Here is a 19,954-nt window from a genome sequence, read left to right on the forward strand (position 1 = left end):
ATCTTTACAATAACCCATATGTATATCTGAGGGAGACCAGTGAGGGAAAACAGCAAGCATGAAGGAAGGGGGAGAGCTGAAGAGGGTATAATTACTTCAGTAATAGCAAAGCAGCCTTAAAAAAAAAAAAGAGATGTTCACTAGCAAGGCAAGCCCAGAAGTGGAGGATGAAAGTGACAAGAACATTGACAAGAGGGGGATATTGGTATGCTGGGCTAAATAGCAGACAGGTGGACTTGTGCTCCTGCACACAACGCCCCAAAAGAAAACATTTGCAAATGCATTACCACATTCATAAGGGCTCAGAAATTTCCTTTTTGTGATCCGATGCTGGGGCAAGGCGGGGGGAAGTTTCCCTCGTGAGCCAGCAACTGAAGCAGACCAATTGCAGAAAGGGTGCAGACATAAGGAACAAGGGGTTCTGCCACAAAGGCACCTGGGAAACGTGCCAGGAGTGGGTGGGAGGACTGAGGGGGAACAACCCACAGCAAGCTGTGGCGTGCCCAATTGTCTGTCAGGAGTAATGTGGGTTATCCAGTGAAATAACTACCCACCGTTGCTTATCTTCAGGGTGGCTTCGTGTGACATGCGAACTCGCCGTCGGTGTGTGGGGCTCTTGGTGTTACATGTGGTTCAAAGAGTTCCTGAAGTTCTAGACAGCAAAACAGCCTTACTGTTTTGCTAGAGCAGCCTTCACCAATCCAGTGTCCTCCAGATGTTTTGGACTGTAATACCCACCATCTCTAACCCCTGTCCATGCAGGCTGGGGCTGATGAGAGTTGTAGTCCAAAACATCTGAATGGTGCCCCTCCCTGCATATGCAAGAAAGCAGAGGACATAAACTAATGTTGCACTGAGGCAGGATAGTACAGGTCACCGTTTCACAGAAGTCATAATGAAGCAAAATGTTCGTTATCCCAGTATTTTACCTTTGGCCACAGAAATAATTGTTCTGACCAAACCGGCAGATAATTGCAAAGACAACAGAAGAAGGGAAGGGGTAAAGAGAAAAGACAATTATGTACTTAACCCCCCTCCCCCCAAAGTAAAGTCAACATCATAGACCTCTGGGGTAATTCAGGCAAAGAAAAAGGTTACAGGAGTGGTTAGCCCAGCAGGGACCCACACATCGCACACATTGAGATGTAAGGTTGCAGGTGGAGTTTGCACTGCTCAGGCGTTTACCTGCCTTAATAATGAGTTTAACCATTTAATTACTGGCTTGCCTTCAGCCCTGAACCTGGGCAACTCCGCCTCCCTGCCCGTAAAACAAAATATCTCAGAAGATTCATGGTGATTTTTTTTCACTATAGTTTAATTTCTGTGTATTTTAAAACATACTTCCATTTTTAAAAGGTCCTCCATCAGCTGCACAGAACACACACCTGTACACACGCAACGAAGTCACAATCCGAGGGAGGGAGACAGACTACTCCCAAAAGGGTGGGCAGATCTAATATACAATCTGAACAAAATGTTAAAATTATTTTTAAAAAATAAGGCAAAAGTTAGTGTTTAATGCCCAGCAAAATGTGATGCAAGGCCAAAGAAAAAAGAAAAAGAAGGGAGCTAGGAGGAGCTAGGAACGTCAGGAGCACCTCCCAACTACACTGGAAGGGAAGGCCCAGAAAGCAATTTCAAAGGGGAGGGACTTAGCAACACAGTCTTCTCTATTGTTCCTGGAATGGGGAGTGCCAAGCTCTTTGTGCTTCAGTCAGCTTTGCTGATATTCTAGAGCCTCAACTAAGAAAGGATGAAGCTGTATCAGATTAGTCTGCTTCTTGGACTTTCAGTTTACATCTGTAGACGTGCAAAGAAGCCACATTCCTCCCAACAGCCCCCAATTGGTTGCCCTAGCGACACAAACATCTCTCAGGACATCCTGTCTGCTTAACACCGGGAGGAAGAGCCTGGAGACAGAGTAGATCGAGAAAGATTTTGACTTCTCTTTAACAATGGAGCATCTGGGCTAACTTCAACTCTTGCAATTCACTTCACAGGGTAATTCTATACAACCCTAAATATGCAAAGTGTCTCCAAGAATACTCTACTATAAAAGAGATACCCACATTACCACCACCAAGGGCGATACATTTTGGGTGTGGGAGGAGGTATAAGTAGTCTGTTTCAAGAAGGACTAGCACCTTTAACTATCTTCATATTGCGTCCTCCAGTAGACCAAAAGAGGGTCCCAATGTAAAATGCAAAAGGTAATAATGGTGCTTTCCTCCCCGCACCCTGTCTCAATCTGTATTCTTCAAAGAGTTCTGTCAGCTCTAACTTAAAAAGAAAAGGAAAAAAGACATTTCTAGCCCATATTCCAGAGTTCGTAGATCTTCCCAGAGGCCTGCTCACAGGGAGATAACTATTACCATCCAAACATGTAGATTTGGAGAATCTGGTTATTTCAAAGGGTCCTAGGTTTTTTCTCTCTACAAATATACAACATCCCTCAATGTTCTGTCAGGTCCAGAATGGTATTTTCCTCAGCAACAGGAAAAAAAAAACTCCTTTTGAATACTAGTAAAAATGAAAAGAGAAAATATATATTACTAGGGAAACTAGTGCTTTTGAGCTTTGTTCTAGTATCCAGCTCTATATTGCTTTAAACAGGTAGTAGATAAATTAACCAAAATCTCTTCTTTAAAAAAAAAAGTTCCATTACTCTGGAGTTCTCCTGGGAATAACATTTTTCCAAATATCCTTAAGCAATTTCCTTTATTCCTATGTGATCCTGGGGTTGCCTAAAGCATTTGAAATATGAAGAAGCCATTTAAATGCAATTTTCCAGCTTGATCCTCATTCCCCCGCCCCCCCGGCCACCACTCTCCAACATGGGAGTGGGATCCTATTTCTCCAGCAGCCTGTTTACCGGATTGATGGAGGTGAAAACAGAAGACTGAGGAAGTTGGCAAAATCATAGAACTTTTTCTGCAACATCATTTATTCCAGGATCAGTTGCGAGTTATTCCTTCTCAAGTCAAAGGAAGCATACAGCTTCAGTCACCTTTCTTATACTCTTATCTCATCATCTTCCTCGTCCATGAAGGAGAATTCCTTGTCCGGCTGTTTTGCAGGTTCATGCCTCGCATCTTCCGGAACGCCAAGGCTCTGCCCTTTGGAGGCTAAGCTACGCTGCTCCTCCCCCACAGATGCACAGCTGGAGATGGAACCGCTGTCCATAGTCAGACGACTTGTGATGCTGCGGGCAGAGCCAGGACTGTAAGTTGCTGCCCGGCTGTCGTCATGCTGAACCAAGGAGTCTTGTGGCAGTTTGCTTTCTTGGCTCAGCCAGTGGGCTGGTGATGCCTCCACAGGGCCAGCTTCCTTTTGTGGGTCCTCTGCACCATGATAACCAGAATCCTCTTGTTCCCACGGGTCCTTATCCATGATGCTCAAGACATCCCCCAACATGGAGGGCCCCAGATCAATATGGAACGACATGATGGACTCAGCATGCTTCATGCCGAAACTGCTCTTGGGGACAACCAAGGGCAAGTCAGTTATGTCACCAAAGTTCCGCTCTTCCAAGCCAGGGCTGTGGGGCTCGGAGCCAAGGGCTGCAGCAGCGCCATTCATGTGCTTCTCTTCAGGGGTCTTCTCCTCAGGTGCTTTCTTAACAGGGCTAGAGGAGAGGCTCTTCGGCAGCTGTTTCCCACCACTCCTGTCCGCTTCCTTCTCGGTGAGCTGAGGCAGGGAGACAGCGTTCTTCACAAAAATGGCCGAGTCCCTCAGAGAGCCCAGCATGTCCCGACGGTCACCACGAGTCACAGACTGAGACCGTTTGCTGCTGCGGAACTTCCGTGAGAGCAGACCTGGCTTGGACGAGGAACTCATCTCCTCAGCGACCTCCTGCTCACCTTCGCCACTCTTGCTGTTGAGGAAGGATGTGTCTCCAAAAGCATCACCAGCCCGGCCGACGTGCATCGTGTGACGGAAATCGCCAAGTGGGGCGCTGATCATCTCGGCTGTCAGATCGGCCCGAGAGCGGCGTTTGGAGTTAGCAGAATTTGTCACCAGCTGCTTCAAAATAGGCATGGTTGCAACAGGCACAAGCTCCTATGCACAGAACTCAGAGCACGTGGCGATATTCAGATTAACCTTTCTCCACAGCTTCACAGGTAGGCCTCAAACCTCTTGCTGGACTTCAAATACTTCAAGCCTAAAGCACAGACAGAAGAAAGGAGAGAGATAGTTAGAGCTTGTCAAGAGAATAGAAGCGCCATCTGCTCTGTTGCTTTGGATAAGACTGTTATGGTGGAATGAAAGGACAATTACTACAGTTACTATCCCTCAGTCTTTAACACAGACCAGGCCCTTTTTACGAGCAAGAGGCCCAGAGGCTGGATGTTCATGTCAGGCCTCTCTCTCTCTCTCGCCTCAGCTGGAGTGTAATGTCAGCATTGTTGATGTGCCTCATGCAGGGCAAGGAGCACAGGGTAATTCTTCCCACTTACTTCTCGCCAAAAAAGAGCCTGACAGATTATTCTCTGCCCTGGTGTGGTGGCTTTATGACATGGAAAAGGCCAGAAGACTGCGAGATGAACATTTAGGCTTCAAACCTCAGTGGTGGTGAGGACTCCATGAGATGGCAAACCAGAAAAGGGTGATTGCTGTGCTAAAAGCACAAAAAGGGGTGAGGGAGGGAAAGGAGTTATATGAAAGGAGCTCCGGGAGGCATGTGCTTGGAGATGCTGGATTCAAAACAGGGGCATTAAAATGGTACTCTCCCTCCCCCTCCTTGCAGAAATCTTCTTCATATTTGATTTACTGCTTGGAGGCAGTTTTGCACGCTCAGTGGAGCAACCATCACAGACAGAGAAAAGAATGAGACAAAAATGAATGTCTGTCTGCTCCTAGAGAATGCGGCTGAGGCGCATGTTTGCAATAAAACTGAGGAATAGGCAAAACATGTTTCCCAACCCCCTCTGTCAGAACCACAGCTTATGTGAAGGAGAGCACTGTTCTTTGCCCAACTGCCTCCCCCCCCCATTTAAAGCCCTGCTCATTCTACTCTGGAGCTACCTGTCCACATTCTTATCTAACCTCCCCTGCAACCTTGACGCTAAAGAGGGCAAGGAGATCAATAAGCCCCTGAAGGGTTTGAAAATCAAAGATCAGGGGATTTGGCTAACGCCCTTTGGAGGCAAGACTTTGTGCTAATGGCAATTATTTTTTGAATTCTCTGGCTGAGTACAGATGTTAGCTTTTCAGGGACTTTCAGCAAGCAGTGCTATCGTCACCCACATGTCCCTCACCGTCCCTGTTTCGATCCTGCCATGCTCTGTGGTCAACCTAGTTCCGCATATTTCAGCATTATTTCAAGCAGGAAAAACTGAAATAGTTCTCAGCAGCAGCACAACCAGCACTGCTGCAAATCAGTTGGCTGTTATGAGCACCTACTGGCCAGTGCCAGTGACATCACTTCTGATGAATAGAATTCTCTTTACAACCCATGCCCAGAACAGCTTTAGGGCATTTTAAAATGTTCTTTCAGTATGGAATAGGAACGCATGAACACTTACTGTTTATTGTCCAAATCTTAAAAGAAAGTCAATCTGCAAGGGCTTGTTAGTCTCACACAGAAGTTTCACCCTTTTAGTAATGCTTTCTTGTTTGCTTTTTAAAATAAATGTCTTGGAATCATATATACTCCCTCATTCAGATACTATTTTTTTAATATTTGAAAAAATAAAGGTTTCTCTTAGGAATGAAATGGGCTGGATCAGAATTACAAGTGATGCGATCCACTGTTGTTGTTGTTCAGTCATTCAGTCGTGTCCGACTCTTCGTGACCCCATGGACCATAGCACGCCAGGCCTTCCTGTCCTGCGCTCTCTCCCGGAGCGTGCTCAAGTTCATATTCATTGCATCGGTGATGCTATCTAGCCATCTCATCCTCTGCCGTCCCCTTCTCCTTCTGCCTTCAGTCTTTCCCAGCATCAGCGTCTTTTCCAGAGAGTTTTCTCTTCGCATTAGGTGGCCAAAATATTGGAGCTTCAGCTTCAGTATCTGTCCTTCCAATGAGCACTCAGGGTTGATTTCCTTTAGGATGGACTGATTTGACCTCCTTGCAGTCCAGGGCACTCGTAAGAGTCTTCTCCAGCACCACAGTTCGAAAGCATCAATTCTTCGGCGCTCAGCCTTCCTTATAGTCCAGCTCTCACAGCCAGACATTACTACTGGGAAAACCATAGCTTTGATTAGACGGACCTTTGTCGGCAAGGTGATGTCTCTGCTTCTTACTATGCTGTCTAGGTTGGCCATAGCTTTCCTCCCAAGGAGCAAGCGTCTTTTAATTTCAGGGCTACAGTCACCGTCTGCGGTGATCTTGGAGCCCAAGAAAGTAAAATCTGTCACTGCTTCCATTTCTTCCCCTTCTATATGCCAGGAAGTGATGGGGCCAGATGCCATGATCTTAGTTTTTTTAATGTTGAGTTTCAAATCAGCTTTTGCACTCTCCTCTTTCACCCTCAACAAGAGGCTCTTGAGATCCTCTTCACTTTCTGCCATTAGGGTGGTATCGTCTGCATATCGGAGGTTGTTGATAATTCTCCCAGCAATCTTAATTCCGACCTCTGATTCATCCAACCCCGCATTTCTCATGATGTACTCTGCATATAAGTTAAATAAGCAGGGTGACAATATGCAGCCTTGTCGTACTCCTTTCCCAATTTGGAACCAATCGGTTGTTCCATGTCTGGTTCTTACTGTTGCTTCTTGACCCTCGTACAGGTTTCTCAGGAGACAGGTAAGGTGGTCTGGTACTCCCATCACTTTCAGAATTTGCCACAGTTTGTTGTGATCCACACAATCAAAGGCTTTAGCGTAGTCAATGAAGCAGAAATAGATGTTTTTCTGGAATTCTCTTGCTTTCTCCATGATGCAGCGAATGTTGGCGATTTGATCTCTAGTTCCTCTGCCTCTTCGAAACCCAGCTTGTACTTCCGGTAGTTCTCGGTTCGCATACTGCTGAAGCCTAGTTTGTAGGATTTTGAGCATCACCTTGCTGGCATGTAAAATGAGCGCAATTGTGCGGTAGTTTGAACACTCTTTGGCGTTGCCCTTCTTTGGAATTGGAATGTAAACTGACCTTTTCCAGTCTTGTGGCCACTGTTGAGTGTTCCAAATTTGTTGGCATATTGAATGCAGCACTTTAACAGCATCATCTTTTAGGATTTTAAATAGCTCAGCTGGAAGACTGTCATCTCCACTAGCTTTGTTGTTAGTAATGCTTCCTAAGGCCCACTTGACTTCACTTTCTAGGATGTCCGGCTCAAGTTCAGTGACCGCACTATCATGGTTATCAGGGACATTAAGATCTTTCCTGTATAGTTCTTCTGTGTATTCTTTCCACCTCTTCTTAATCTCATCTGCTTCTGTTAGGTCCCTGCCTTCTTTGTCTTTTATCATGCCAGTCTTTGCACAAAACGTTCCCTTGAGATCTCCGATTTTCTTGAAAAGATCTCTAGTCTTTCCCATTCTGTTGTTTTCCTCGATTTCTTTGCATTGTTCATTTAAGAAGGCCTTCTTGTCTCTCCTTGCTAATCTCTGGAACTCTGCATTCAGTTGGATATATCTTCCCCTTTCTCCCTTGCTTTTCGCTTCCCTTCTTTGCTCAGCTACTTGTAAAGCCTCAACAGACAGCCACTTTGCTTTCTGGCATTTCTTTTTCTTTGGGATGGATTGAGTTGCTGCCTCCTGAACAATGTTACGGACCTCCGTCCATAGTTCCTCAGGCACTCTGTCTATCAGGTCTAATCCCTGAAATCTATTCCTCACCTCCACTGTGTATTCATCAGGGATATGATTTAGGTCATACCTGATTGGTTTAGTGGTTTTCCCGACGTTCTTCAATTTAAGCCGAAATTTTGCAACAAGAAGCTCATGATCTGAGCCACAGTCAGCTCCAGGTCTTGTTTTTACTGACTGTATAGAGCTTCTCCATCTTTGGCTGCAAAGGACATAATCAATCTGATTTCGATATTGACCATCTGGTGATGTCCATGTGTAGAGTCATCTCTTGTGCTGTTGGAAAAGAGTGTTTGCTATGATCAGCGTGTTCTCTTGGCAAAACTCTATTAGCCTTTGTCCTGCTTCATTTTGTACACCAAGGCCATGCTTGCCTGTTATCCCGGTGATTTCTTGACTTCCTACTTTAGCATTTCAATCCCCTATGATGAAGAGGACATCTTTTTTTGGTGTTAGTTCTAGAAGGTGTTGTAGGTCTTCATAGAACCGATCAAACTCAGCTTCTTCGGCATCAGTGGTTGGGGCATAGACTTGAATTACGGTGATGTTGAATGGTTTGCCTTGGATTCGTACTGAGATCATTCTATCGTTTTTAAGATTGTACCCCAGTACTGCTTTTCCCACCCTTTTGTTGACTATGAGTGCTACTCCATTTCTTCTAAGGGATTCTTGCCCACAATAGTAGATATGATGGTCACCTGAATTAAATTTGCCCATGCCTGTCCATTTTAGTTTGCTGATTCCCAAGATGTCGATGTTCAATCTTGCCATCTCATGTTTGACCACCTCCAGCTTACCTTGATTCATTGATCTGACATTCCAGGTTCCTAAACAATATTGTTCTTTACAGCATCGGATTTTCTTTTCACCACCAGACACATCCACAGCTGAGTGTCCTTTCGGCTTTGGCCCAGCCGCTTCACTCTTTCTGGCGCTACTTGGAAATACCCTCTGCTCTTCCCCAGTAGTATATTGGACACCTTCCGACCTGAGGGGCTCATCTTCCGGTGTCATCTCTTTTAGCCTTGTGTTAAGTTCCATGGGGTTTTCTTGGCAAGAATACTGGAGTGGGTTGCCATTTCCTTCTCCAGTGGACCACATTTTGTCAGAACCCTCTGCCATGACCTGTCCGTCTTGGGTGGCCCTGCACGGCATAGCTTATGGCTTCACTGAGTTACACAAGCCCCTTTGCCACTTGTAGCCAACTAGGAAAAGCAGATCTAATTAGGAAAGGTTTCTCCTCCTGCAGGGACCCCCCACTCCAATTTCATGTGTTCTCTGCAAGCTTCTGTCACTGGATCAGGGCTAGTAGCCCCTAGCAGTTAAGTAATCCCAGTTGTTCCACAGAAGGTATCTACACACAGCTTTAGATATCAATAGTGAAAACCCAACATACAACAACACCCAATGTGTTCAAAAGTGTGGTGCTGGGCACAACTGGATAGTAGAAAAATGCACCACACTGGACTGGTTAGTATCAAGGAATTTAGACTCCAAAATAACTGAACAATTTCTAAAAATAAGCGTGCAATACCTTGAGGAAAGCGAAGTAAATCAGTAACCTATGTGGATTTGTAACAAGAGATCATGCTACCAAACCAGTCTAGCTTCCTTATTTCACAAGGCAGAAGAATGAAGTAGTGCAAATTCTGAAGTAAGACATGAGACTTGGTGATAGAAGACACATTCTGAAATGAGCTGAAGAATTGCAGGTTGAGAAAGTTTTCCATCTGACAATTTGGCCACATACTGGCCATGTCTTTCCATCGTGCTACTAACAGTGCAATTCTACATGTCTACACAGAAGTAAGTTCCATTGATTTCAGCGAGGCTTACTCACAGGTAAGTGGTATAGGCTTGCAGCCTCAGCCATTGTTCTCAACCACTGTCAAGTCAAAACTTGTGCCTGTCTTAGAAAACATCTTTGTCGATCCTTTAACACAGGGTAGGCAACCTGGTGCTCTCCAGATGTTTTGGACCACTGCTTCCATAAGCTCTAGCCAGCATGGCCAGTGATCAAGGATTATGGGACTTGTAGTCCAAAACATCTGGAGGGCATCAAATTGCCTTCTGCTGCTCTAACACTTTGTCTGTATGCATGGTGCCACTATTTCTGAACATAATTGCTGTAGCCCACCTTGACTCCCAGGAAGAACTTAATGGCAAGGGGGAGATCAACCTGGTCCCATCCATGGGCCAGAGAAGACACTGCTGCTCCTTCTAATTTCTTTTTCATTTTGCATCATGTCTGTTAGATTGTGAGCCTGCAGGCAGGGCCTGTTTTATCTTTTAATCTCTGCACAGCACTCCCTAAATTTTAGGTTCTTTACAAGTGTTAAATAATCACCAATAAAAACTGTTTTCATCCTTTTGTTCTCTCTACAGGAAAAGAAGAGCCTAATTTTGCTGTTGCAGATCCAAAGTGAGCCAGATTAAGGGGAAGCCTCTGCGCTTATTTTTATTCTGTTGATGTTTTCATAGTTACCCTGAAGTCATGAGGACTAGAAACAAAGAAAAAAACAGAATGGCAGTTGCACCCAGCAAGTAACCAAAAAGGGGGTGGGGGTGGTAGGGACAAGTTTCATTCCCCTACACATGGCTGCCTTACCATGACCCAAAATGCCTGACAGTAATTTCATGTGTGCGTAGGAGAAATGCCAGTCTAGGTACCAGAACAAAACAAGTATCTGCCATCTTGACTTAACAGTTTTAAAGAGGCTTTGAAGAAGACTAAAATTAAGGAGAAAGACATCCAAGAACACAAGAGTATTGCCAAAAATGGTAGAAGCTCTTCAGTTATTACTCACATATTTCTGCTAAGAAGTGGGGTGGGGGGTGGGGAGTTCAGGAGGCTGGCTGAGGCTGGCTAAGGCATCCACAAGCTTTTAAAAGCTACGTGGGGGAAGGGAAGACACATGGGATTTTGGAGAGAATAAAAAGCAGCAAGAGACAGATGCTGAAGGAATTGAAAACAGACATCAGTACAGGCCATGGAGAGGGGCTGCAAAACAAGTCAGATCCAGAGCAAGCTAAGGGCCAACACACATACTTTAAAAGAACACAAACTCATTTAGTTAGTTGATACAGGAGCACAAAAAGCTTATCAGACCACAAGATGGGAAGTACACTCATGCTTTCTCCAATTTTTGTTGTTTTGCCAACTCCAGCAATGCCATCTTGTGTCCATTTTAACCCAAGCCAAACCAAGATGGGAGGGGTTTCATTCTCCCTCCTGAAAACACTCTCTTTTCAGTAATTAGGGGGTCCAAAGGATGCTTGAAAACTAGTTTGGCATGACTAGTTGTGTCAGAATTTAAATGGGGCACACTATCCACTGAAAGTGATGCAACACGGATAGGCATCCAAATCTGAATGCGCACCCTGGATATTCCCTGCATCACCATGCTCTGCTGCAGTGAAGTTGCCACACAGCAAAGCTGTGAGCATTCCCATGTCTGAGGCAACCGCACTACCTCAGCAACAGGGACAATCTCTCTCTCCCCCCCATCTAACCATTGGCTTAGTTTGTTTCAGTGATGTCACTTCATCAAATCTGGCTATGTAGTGCGATATAACACGACTATGTTTGTTACATGATCCCTGATCGGCTAGGATTAATGCAGAAGAAGAACAGCTCCCCCTCCCCCCATGGTACCAGAGCAGCAATAGAGGGGTTTTAACCCCCAGCCAAACCAAGATGGGAGGGGGCTGACTCCCGTTTCAGTAATGGGAAAAGGAGAGCTACAAAGAATAACGGGAAAGGCACTGGAGTTTCAGAGGGCGTGCCTGATACTCCCAAAGCCCCCTTTTTGCCCTGAACATTTCTGAGACTGAAGATTTGTTGTTGCAGAAGCTTTACTTTTACCAAGTCCACACAGACGAGCAATGGGCTGGCGAGGCTTGAGAACAAGGAGACAGACCGTGGCAAAGAATGCAGTTGAGAATCCCTATTCTCAACCAACCACGCTGTCATGGCCCGTGTGAAATGTGCCAGTTTCAAAACGTGCAAGTCTTGCATTTCACCATTTGGGGTGAAGCAATTTGTGATCTGCAAGCCCTAGTAGTGGAAATCAAAGCCTGCTTTCATTTCAACTGAAGTTGCAGAAGGCAGCTGAAACGGATGCTTTTTTGGGGGGGGGGAGAAGTTCAAATTAGAGTATACATGAAAACAAATACTGGAGCTCACTCTGCAAGCCTCAGAAGAAGGGTGCAGTGCCACTTTAGCTCCTGTTCCTAGCTGTGAAAGCCGAGCAGTCCTGCTGCAATTAGCTAGAGCAGAACCTAGAACCTCTGCAGCAGGAGCTACATGCTAATACCTGGGCTGAGTGTTTTATGCAACCCTAAGTAGAAACCCAGAAATGTGTATTGGCATAACTCAGGTTCTTGACTCAAGAAGGTCACAGAATTCAGCTTTATTGGTGCAGATTCCCTTCCTTCCCACCTCAAAGTATACCCAGCCCTGATCATAACATTCTTCATTAATACCATGTAACCAAACCATGGGAGAATGATTCAGATGCTGAGCTCTTGAACTTACTAGACTGGTGAAACAACTGCTGGGGCTGCAGACATGTTTTCTTGGGACTGAAACACACCTAATAAAGAGACGCTGTCCTGTTCAGGAGGGGATAAAAGCTTCTAGCTTATTTAGCCATGCTGACTGCCTGCTGAGTCCCACAGTAACTTCCATTGAACAGCAGCCTCTGTTCTGCCAAGTCTTCTTGGCTACACACACTGGATTCCAAGGGGGGGAACCCTATATGGAACATGAGGTGCAAGGTTGGGGGCGGGGAGGACTTGCTCTTTAGCTTGACCATCTAACCTTGCTGAAGAATGGGCTCTTTTAACAACTTCTACAGTTCAGGCGTCAAGAAATGGGACAATCCTGGAGAACCACATGGGTATTCTCATCCAGGATGTCCGTTTTGATCTGGAAATGCTGCAACAGGAACTTTGCACTGGCGCAAGAAGGGGAAAAAAGACAAGATAATGAGCTTCCTGCAGCCATACCCTTTACTCCTAGAGATATGGGTTCAGCATTTGCCTTTGCTTGCATATCACAGCTGAAGAAACTGCTAGGTGTTCAGGCTCCAGAGAAAGCACAAGGTACCGGCACTACACCTTGACATGTGAGCATGAGTGTGTGTGTGTGTGTAGGCTATTAATAAGTACCATACCCTCTAACCTCAGCACAACAGTTATCAGAGGAAAGCAACCTTCTTGTGTAGGCGAACAGAGTCATAAACCACTGCACAGTGTTTTAGTTATTCCTGTACATAGCTAGCATGTGGCCACCTGGAAGGCAGGGGAGGATGGCACCTATCTGTGTGCTCCAAATGGCTCACACATTAAGGAGCAGCAAGGTGGTCCATATTTTCTCCATGGCAAAAAAAATATGCCTTCAGATGGCACACTTGGATAGAAACAAGGTGAAGGTCACAGACTACCAGGGACAGCCACTTTGTAATGACTATGGCTCTAAAATCAAGAGTTTCAGAAGCTACTTTAGTATGGATGTACATCAGAGGCAAACTACAAAGATTTGCCCTCAAACTGAGCCACATGCTGAAACTGAGGGCCACATTAGAATGACACTAAACGTGTCACTTGAAGTGCCATGGCTGTTTAAAACATTCAAAATAGTTACCACACCACTCCTCGGCTCCCAATTTTCATCAGGTCCATAGCAAGGGGAAAGATGTATTTCATAAGGACCCTTTCCTTTCCCCTCCCCATGGTGGTTATTAGCTTCGCCCACCTGCATATGACTTGCTCCTTACCTCTTTCTCTTCCCCCGCCATCAGACCACTGCTTGCTTTCCTTTCTTGGTTCCTGCAGTCAAATGTGGTCCCCAGGGCCCTCCTTAACTCTTCCATAATACTAGAACCCCGGGGTCATCCCACGAAGCTGAAGAGTGGGAGATTCAGGAGTGACAAAGGGAAGCACTTCTACATAAAGCACATAGTTAAACTATGGAATTCACTACCACAAGATGTAGTGATGTCCACCAACTTAGAAGACTTTAAAAGAGGATTAAACGAATTCATGGAGGAGAAGGCTAGCAATGGCTACTAGCCCTGATGGCTATGTATTACCTCTGGTATAAATGTACACCGGTTGCTGGGGACACACAAGTGGGAGGGTGCTATTACCCTCATGTCCTACTTGTGGGCTTCCCACAGGCTGACTGGCTACTGTGTGAACAGAACGTTGGACTAGCTAGGCCTTTGGTCTGCTCCAGCATGGCTCTCCTTTTGTTCTTAGGTGTCCAGAATGCAAAGGCCCCACCTTCTTCTCAACAGATGTCACCACCCAGGTCCTGTTGGAGAGAGGAGTGGAACTAGAGATCTTGGGTCCCTTCCAACACTGGTTAACCAGAACAATTCTGTCTAATCAGAGACAATTGCAGCAATTGCCCACATGCTTTCAAGCTTTTCTTCATAATTATGAGGGCTAGAAACTTAAACTCAATTACTGGAACTCAGTCTACACTACCATATTCTGTGCTTCCGAGCCAGTAACAAAGCTTACATAAATGAACAGACCCTTTCCTCCTCTCCAGTCCTTCTGAAGGACTTCATGATGCAGATAATGATGGAGATAGCATGTGATTCATTTGCAAGGTGGAAAGGCCTTACTTGGAATCTTTTACTTCTTCAAAAATGGGCTATGGGAGACACTTGATGATACCAGAGTTGAGAATTATTATGTGGCCCAGCATATGCTTAATTCTCCCATATTAAATCGAATGAAACCAGAAAGTACTTAAGTTTGTTTGATATGTATGGAGTGCATTCACACCAACAAAAGTAAGCTGCACTTGAATGGAAAGAGAGGACTACTTGTTGATCTCTGGCTTGGGGTGGGGGGAAAGTTCAGTAAAGCTCACATTGCACTGTGCCTCCTTCTGCTAAGACAGTACATTTGTGCTTCAACTGAGGCAATTCCATGGAACAGAGTTGCCTATGGGCAAAATCCTAGGAACAAAGCAGTCCAATCCACCAGTTCATGCTTTACCTATTTAGAATTTCACCAAGAGCTGTTTCACATATTGCCTAGTGGGGAGAGAGGAGTAAAGGGGGGGAAATTCTCAAACTGAATCTCTATCCCTACCTTTGTGTAAGCCATGGGTGGGCAACTTGGAGTCCTCCAGGTGTTTTGGCCTATAACTCCCATCTTCCCCAGGCAGCATAGCCAATGGTGAGGGATGGGAATTGTAGTCCAAAACATCTGGAGGGCACCAGGTTGGGGTAGGCGCATAAACTGGCCCTTAAACACCTCACTGCTTTGCAGGGGGGTGACAACAGGATACTTTGAAAGGGCAGAAGAATAGGTCATCCAATACACTTTCCACCACTTTGAAACAGGGGTGGGGAGGGGGGGAAAGACGGGAGAAACAAACATGCCAATGACACAAAGGGTGTTTCCAGATGGATGGTTCCTAGTACTACCAATCAAAGGCACTGTGCAAATGCTCCAATCTTTTCCTAAACTTTATGTGGTAAAAAAAAAAGACAGAAGCAGCAGTGGAAAGACACAGGAGGTTTACAAATGGAAGATGACATTGTCTGGACTACTCATAAAATAAATAAGGCATGGCGGCTGTACAATAAAAACCTTGTCTGGAAGCATCCAGAGATTATTCTCATAGCCAGGGCTGTGCGTATTCTTCAATCCTGGGAAAGCACAGCGAAACCATAGAATGTGGTGTTGGGCTTCCCAAGAACCCCAGCTTTGTTTTGAAAAGAAAAGCAAGCTTCTAGCCTTAATAGTTACAAAGGTATCATGGAAAAGTAATGTGGATGGAATAGCTACTGATGTCTCAGAAGCCGGTGTGGTGGTGGAGATCTGAATGCCAGCCCTCTCCATCAATTCTTCATTTAATTTTTCCACTGCTCCCCCCGCAAAAAATCACAATTTCTCTCATCCATGCCTGCCCAGAACTCCCTTTACAGGTTGATTGTGACCATAGCCTGCTGGATCATCTGCTCCCCAACCTCCAGCGGGACTCCACGCATGGTAGTGTGAAACTTGGAACAGGCAGCTGTTATCCAACCAGCAGCCATCTGATGTGCCAGCCAGCTCAGATCGACTGAACTACACAACCCTAGCTCCAGGCTGCCCAGCAACTGGGAAGGCAAAAGTGGGGCACTCGGCTCCCATTACATGGACAGGGGAGAGAACCTACAATACCGCCCCCCAAATAAAAAACAATAACCCCTTTCTGCTAGCACTTAAAACCCCGAATATCTTAAGGGCAAGAAAAACACAGAAGATTGTGACTGGCCAATTCCTCCCCCCCTTCTGCTTGACAGTTCAGCATCTCTGTATAAGGCAAGGGTGAGGAACCTCTTTCAGCCCAAGGGCCAAATTCAATCTCAGAGAAGCTACTGAGGGCCACGTGCTGGTGGTGGGCAGGGCCCAAAATACAAAAAAATACCAGCATATTGTGGTTTAAGGGTCTTATTGCCAGTAAGACAGATTTGGGAGAGGTATTCCAAGCTTTCAGAATGGGGAAGAAAGTGGACCAGAGCCAGAAAAACACCAAATGACTGGTGGGTAGGGGAAAGGTGGGTGGGGCCAGGGGAAGTGGGCACAGTCATCTGGGGAACCTTGAAGGCTGGATATGGCCCGAGCCTGAGGCTCCCCCGCCCCCGGTATAAGGAGTTATAACTACTGAATTGCCTATTTGACCCCTATGGCTGGGACGAGTCGGCTAAGGGCATGGCTGCACACAGCTTGTTTCAAGGAGTAAATACACTCCTATTGGCCATCCAGCTCTCACAGGCCATATGTACTGGAGGCTTCAGCACAGAGCGGGCCTTTCGCAGTCCACATGGCTGACAGGAGAGACTGCTTAACTACAGCAAGCTACACAGGCTGCATAGCCACTTTTTTGAAGTTAGCATTCAGGGGGAACAAGGAACCCAACTTTTCCAGGGACTTCCTAGGCTTCCGGTTATACTTTCTCTAGCGTGTTCCAAGGAGCACATGCAACTGCCATAAGGACATGCCCCAAGGGAAGCCTCTCCTGGTGGCCTTCTAAGCAGCTACAGATGACAGGATGAGTTATTCAGAGCAAAGATGATACTAACTAGAGGGACTAGCACTGCAGACTCACCCAGATAGAGAGTCATGACTCCATTTGTACATTGCTGAGTTAAGAAACTAAACCAAACACCCAACAGCACATAGATAATGGGGGGCAGGATGGAGGGGAAGAACCAGTTAGACTAGGTAAGTAAGAAAATACGGCCCAATGATAACATTGCCAATGGCCTGGCTGGCATTATGACTCATAGGATGTCAGTGTTTACAGTAAGTATGAAGAGTCAGTGTTGAGAGATCTGGAGCCGGTCCTTTGCTTCAAGGCTCTGTTCAAATCTAGCCCATCTGCAATACAGCAATTGCGCAGATGATCATTTCAAGCAAGTTGGTTATTTTGCCGAAGCAGCCACTGAAAATGTAGTATTTCCTTCAGAAGCAAAAAATGGACAAGCTCAAATAAGACTGGAGTTCTATGTAACTGGCGTATTGCCTAAAAATAAATCTGTGGACATCAAAGCCCTACAGATCAGACTAGAGGCCTATCTAAGGATCTAGTCCAGCATCCTGTTTCCCACAGTGGCCAACCAGACCAACTTTTCCTATGGGAAGTTCACAGGCAGGACGTGAGAGCAACAGCGCCCTCCACCCATGTTCCTCAGCAACTGGTACTCAGAGACATGCTGTCTCTGATCCTGGATGCAGTTTACAGCCGTCATGACTGGCAGCCATCAACAGCCTTATCCATGAATTTGTCTAATCCCCTTTTATGGCCATCACCACATCTTACGGTAGTAGTGAATTCCACAGTTTGTCTATGTGGACTGTGAAGAAATGGTTCCTGTTATCTGTCCTGAATCTCCCACCACTCACCTTTACTAGGTGACCCTGTGTGTTAGTATTATTAGAGGGGGAGAAAAATGTATCTATCCGCTTTTTCTACACTGTGCATAATTTTATCATATCTCCCTTCACTCACCTTTTTTCTAAGGAAAGAAAGCCACAAATATTGTAATTTTCAACATAGGGGAGCTGTGCCAGTTACCCCTGATAATTCTGGTTGCCCTTTTCTGCACCTTTTCCAACTCTACAATATCGTTATGTCAGAGTGCTCTGACCTCGGTAGTCCAAAGTAAGGATAACATTGCCCTGTCCTTCTATTTTTAAAAAGCTAGCAAGATGGACCCATTTCATAGAAGTCAGCAAAAGGGCACCGGCAAGTCTATAAGATTTGAACTCAGGTCTGCAGGCCCTCACCTTTAAGGAATCAGCACTCAACTCCAATAGGTATAAAGGGTTATTGTGCTGATGGTCCCAGCCAATACCCTTTCATCTTCCATCAACAATGTGGAAGCTTTTTAGAGGAGAAGAGAGGTCTCTTCTCCCTATAGCAGCAGAGTCACAAGGATTTCCCCCCAGTCTCCTTCCAATTACCTGATTGCTCCTCCCACTCTGTGCTCAGCCCATTTTTTTGTTGTGGCTAGTGCACCCCAGCATTCTCCTCTCTTCCTCAGGGTTACCCTGAGCACCTATTGCCCACTATCCATCCCAGCCAAGGGGAGAAAATGGGTCAAGAAATCTTAAAGGGTCCAGGTATATCACTGCAGTTTTCAAAAAAAAAAACTTCTGCTCCCTGCCTGACCCAGTCCTCCCACACTTGCTCAGTGCAAGGTTACAACATATTAGAGAATATTAGGAATCATCAGCTTGTTTGGATTCTAGATCTCAACACTGACTCATCACACTTACCTTGATACCACCATTAACAGATCCCACAAGTCACTATGTTAACACAAGCTGTTTAAACGTGATCACACAGCTAGTTTTTTTGTTTTAAATCACTGCAATAATTTAGCTCTGTGTATTTCTGGCCATGTTTGGGCTAATTCTAAAAGAACACACACAACCATCAGGGGAAGGAAGACTTAACCTCCACAATGAAATGAACACAGCTCATGTTCTAGAGCTACATTTTATCCTTGGAGGCCACCTGAAAGGATTCCAGACTCAGTGCCTTTATTCCAGAGGTCTCCATACACAGAACATTGCCTGCTTCTCTCATTGCCTAGTCTCATGATCAAAAGTAAAGGGAGAGGAGGGAGCTCCCCCTTCTCTCTTTATTCAGGGGTGGAGGAAAGAATAGAGCCTCTTGTCTCCATCTGCACTTGAGCAACACCCGAGACAAGTTCCTGTGACAATCACGTTGTTACTTGGAGAAAGCTAGAGGGACAGCGAAGCTTAATAAACCAGCTCCTAATCTGCCAAAAAAAGCTGAAGTGAATGCCATGACAATGGGGAAAAAATTAAATAGGCAGCTGGTGGTCAGTTTTGACGTCAGATGGTCCATAATATTGTGTCAACCCACTGTTTTGTGTTTGGATTAACAGGGAATCTAGTTTGATCTAGTCAAGGGGATGGGTGGAGTCATGTGGGCACCACATTGGCCAGCCTGCCCCAGCCAATGGTGAGTGATGGGAGGTGTAGCATTAAACATTGGAGGGCACTGGTCCAGACCATTTGGAGGGCACCAGGTTGGGGAAAGCTATCCTACAGCAAAGACCTCAAGCAAAGTAGCTGGGAAATGTCCCTGCATGAAGCCTGATGGGACTTCTTCTGCCCTTGCCTTAAGCCTCCACTCGCTCCCAGCCTACTCACTGTGAAGACCCCCAACAATAGCTAACCTACTCTGGTCATTCCTCTTCACAGAGCCAAGGCACTGTTTCTCCTTCTTTGCCATCTTACCTTCTCTCTCCCTACCAGGGCAATAGTTTACCCCCCCCCCCTTGTGAAATCAATGCTCCTAAAAGTAGAGCGAACTGTGCTCCGCAAGCCTGTTCCCTGGTCAGCCTGGCTGAAGGTTAGAAGAGCTGACCAAGAACCCTGGGGAAGTAGAAATGTAGGATCCTGGAGCCACTATTTCACAATGAACTTGCTTAGCTACTTCCTTTTCTTTCTAAGAACTCATCTATCTGGCCAAGTTAGCAGCACCTCATCCTGCTCAGGCTAGCTTTGTGGTCTTCCTGCAGGGCCTGCCACTGGAAACTTATAAACTACTAAGCAGCCTGACAACCATGTAGGATGATCTTTTGGGGATGGGGGAGGGCAGTGATAAGCCTCCTGTATTTGTTGTCTGCCTAGGATTTCAAAAATTAGGAGG

At 45.7% G+C, this 19,954-nt stretch overlaps 1 protein-coding gene across 3 annotated transcripts in view; it reads right to left on the minus strand.

Moving 5' to 3' along the window:
- Positions 1-1,305: 1,305 nt before the first annotated feature.
- CDC42EP4 (CDC42 effector protein 4) overlaps positions 1,306-19,954 on the minus strand; it is a 29,167-nt gene continuing 10,518 nt past the window's right edge. For 2 of the 3 annotated variants that reach the window (XM_084837565.1, XM_084837566.1), the window contains exon 2: positions 1,306-4,162. In XM_084837565.1, the coding sequence (XP_084693691.1) occupies positions 3,013-4,038 (1,026 nt within the window). In that variant the 5' untranslated portion in view covers positions 4,039-4,162 and the 3' untranslated portion in view covers positions 1,306-3,012. The remainder of the gene's footprint in view (positions 4,163-19,954) is intronic. The other variant, XM_084837567.1, reaches the window with a different exon arrangement.

The sequence above is a fragment of the Heloderma suspectum genome, chromosome 2 (assembly GCF_057233095.1).
Source record: "Heloderma suspectum isolate Gila_16-S chromosome 2, 16-S_ref, whole genome shotgun sequence".
Classification (NCBI taxonomy): Eukaryota; Metazoa; Chordata; class Lepidosauria; order Squamata; family Helodermatidae; genus Heloderma; species Heloderma suspectum.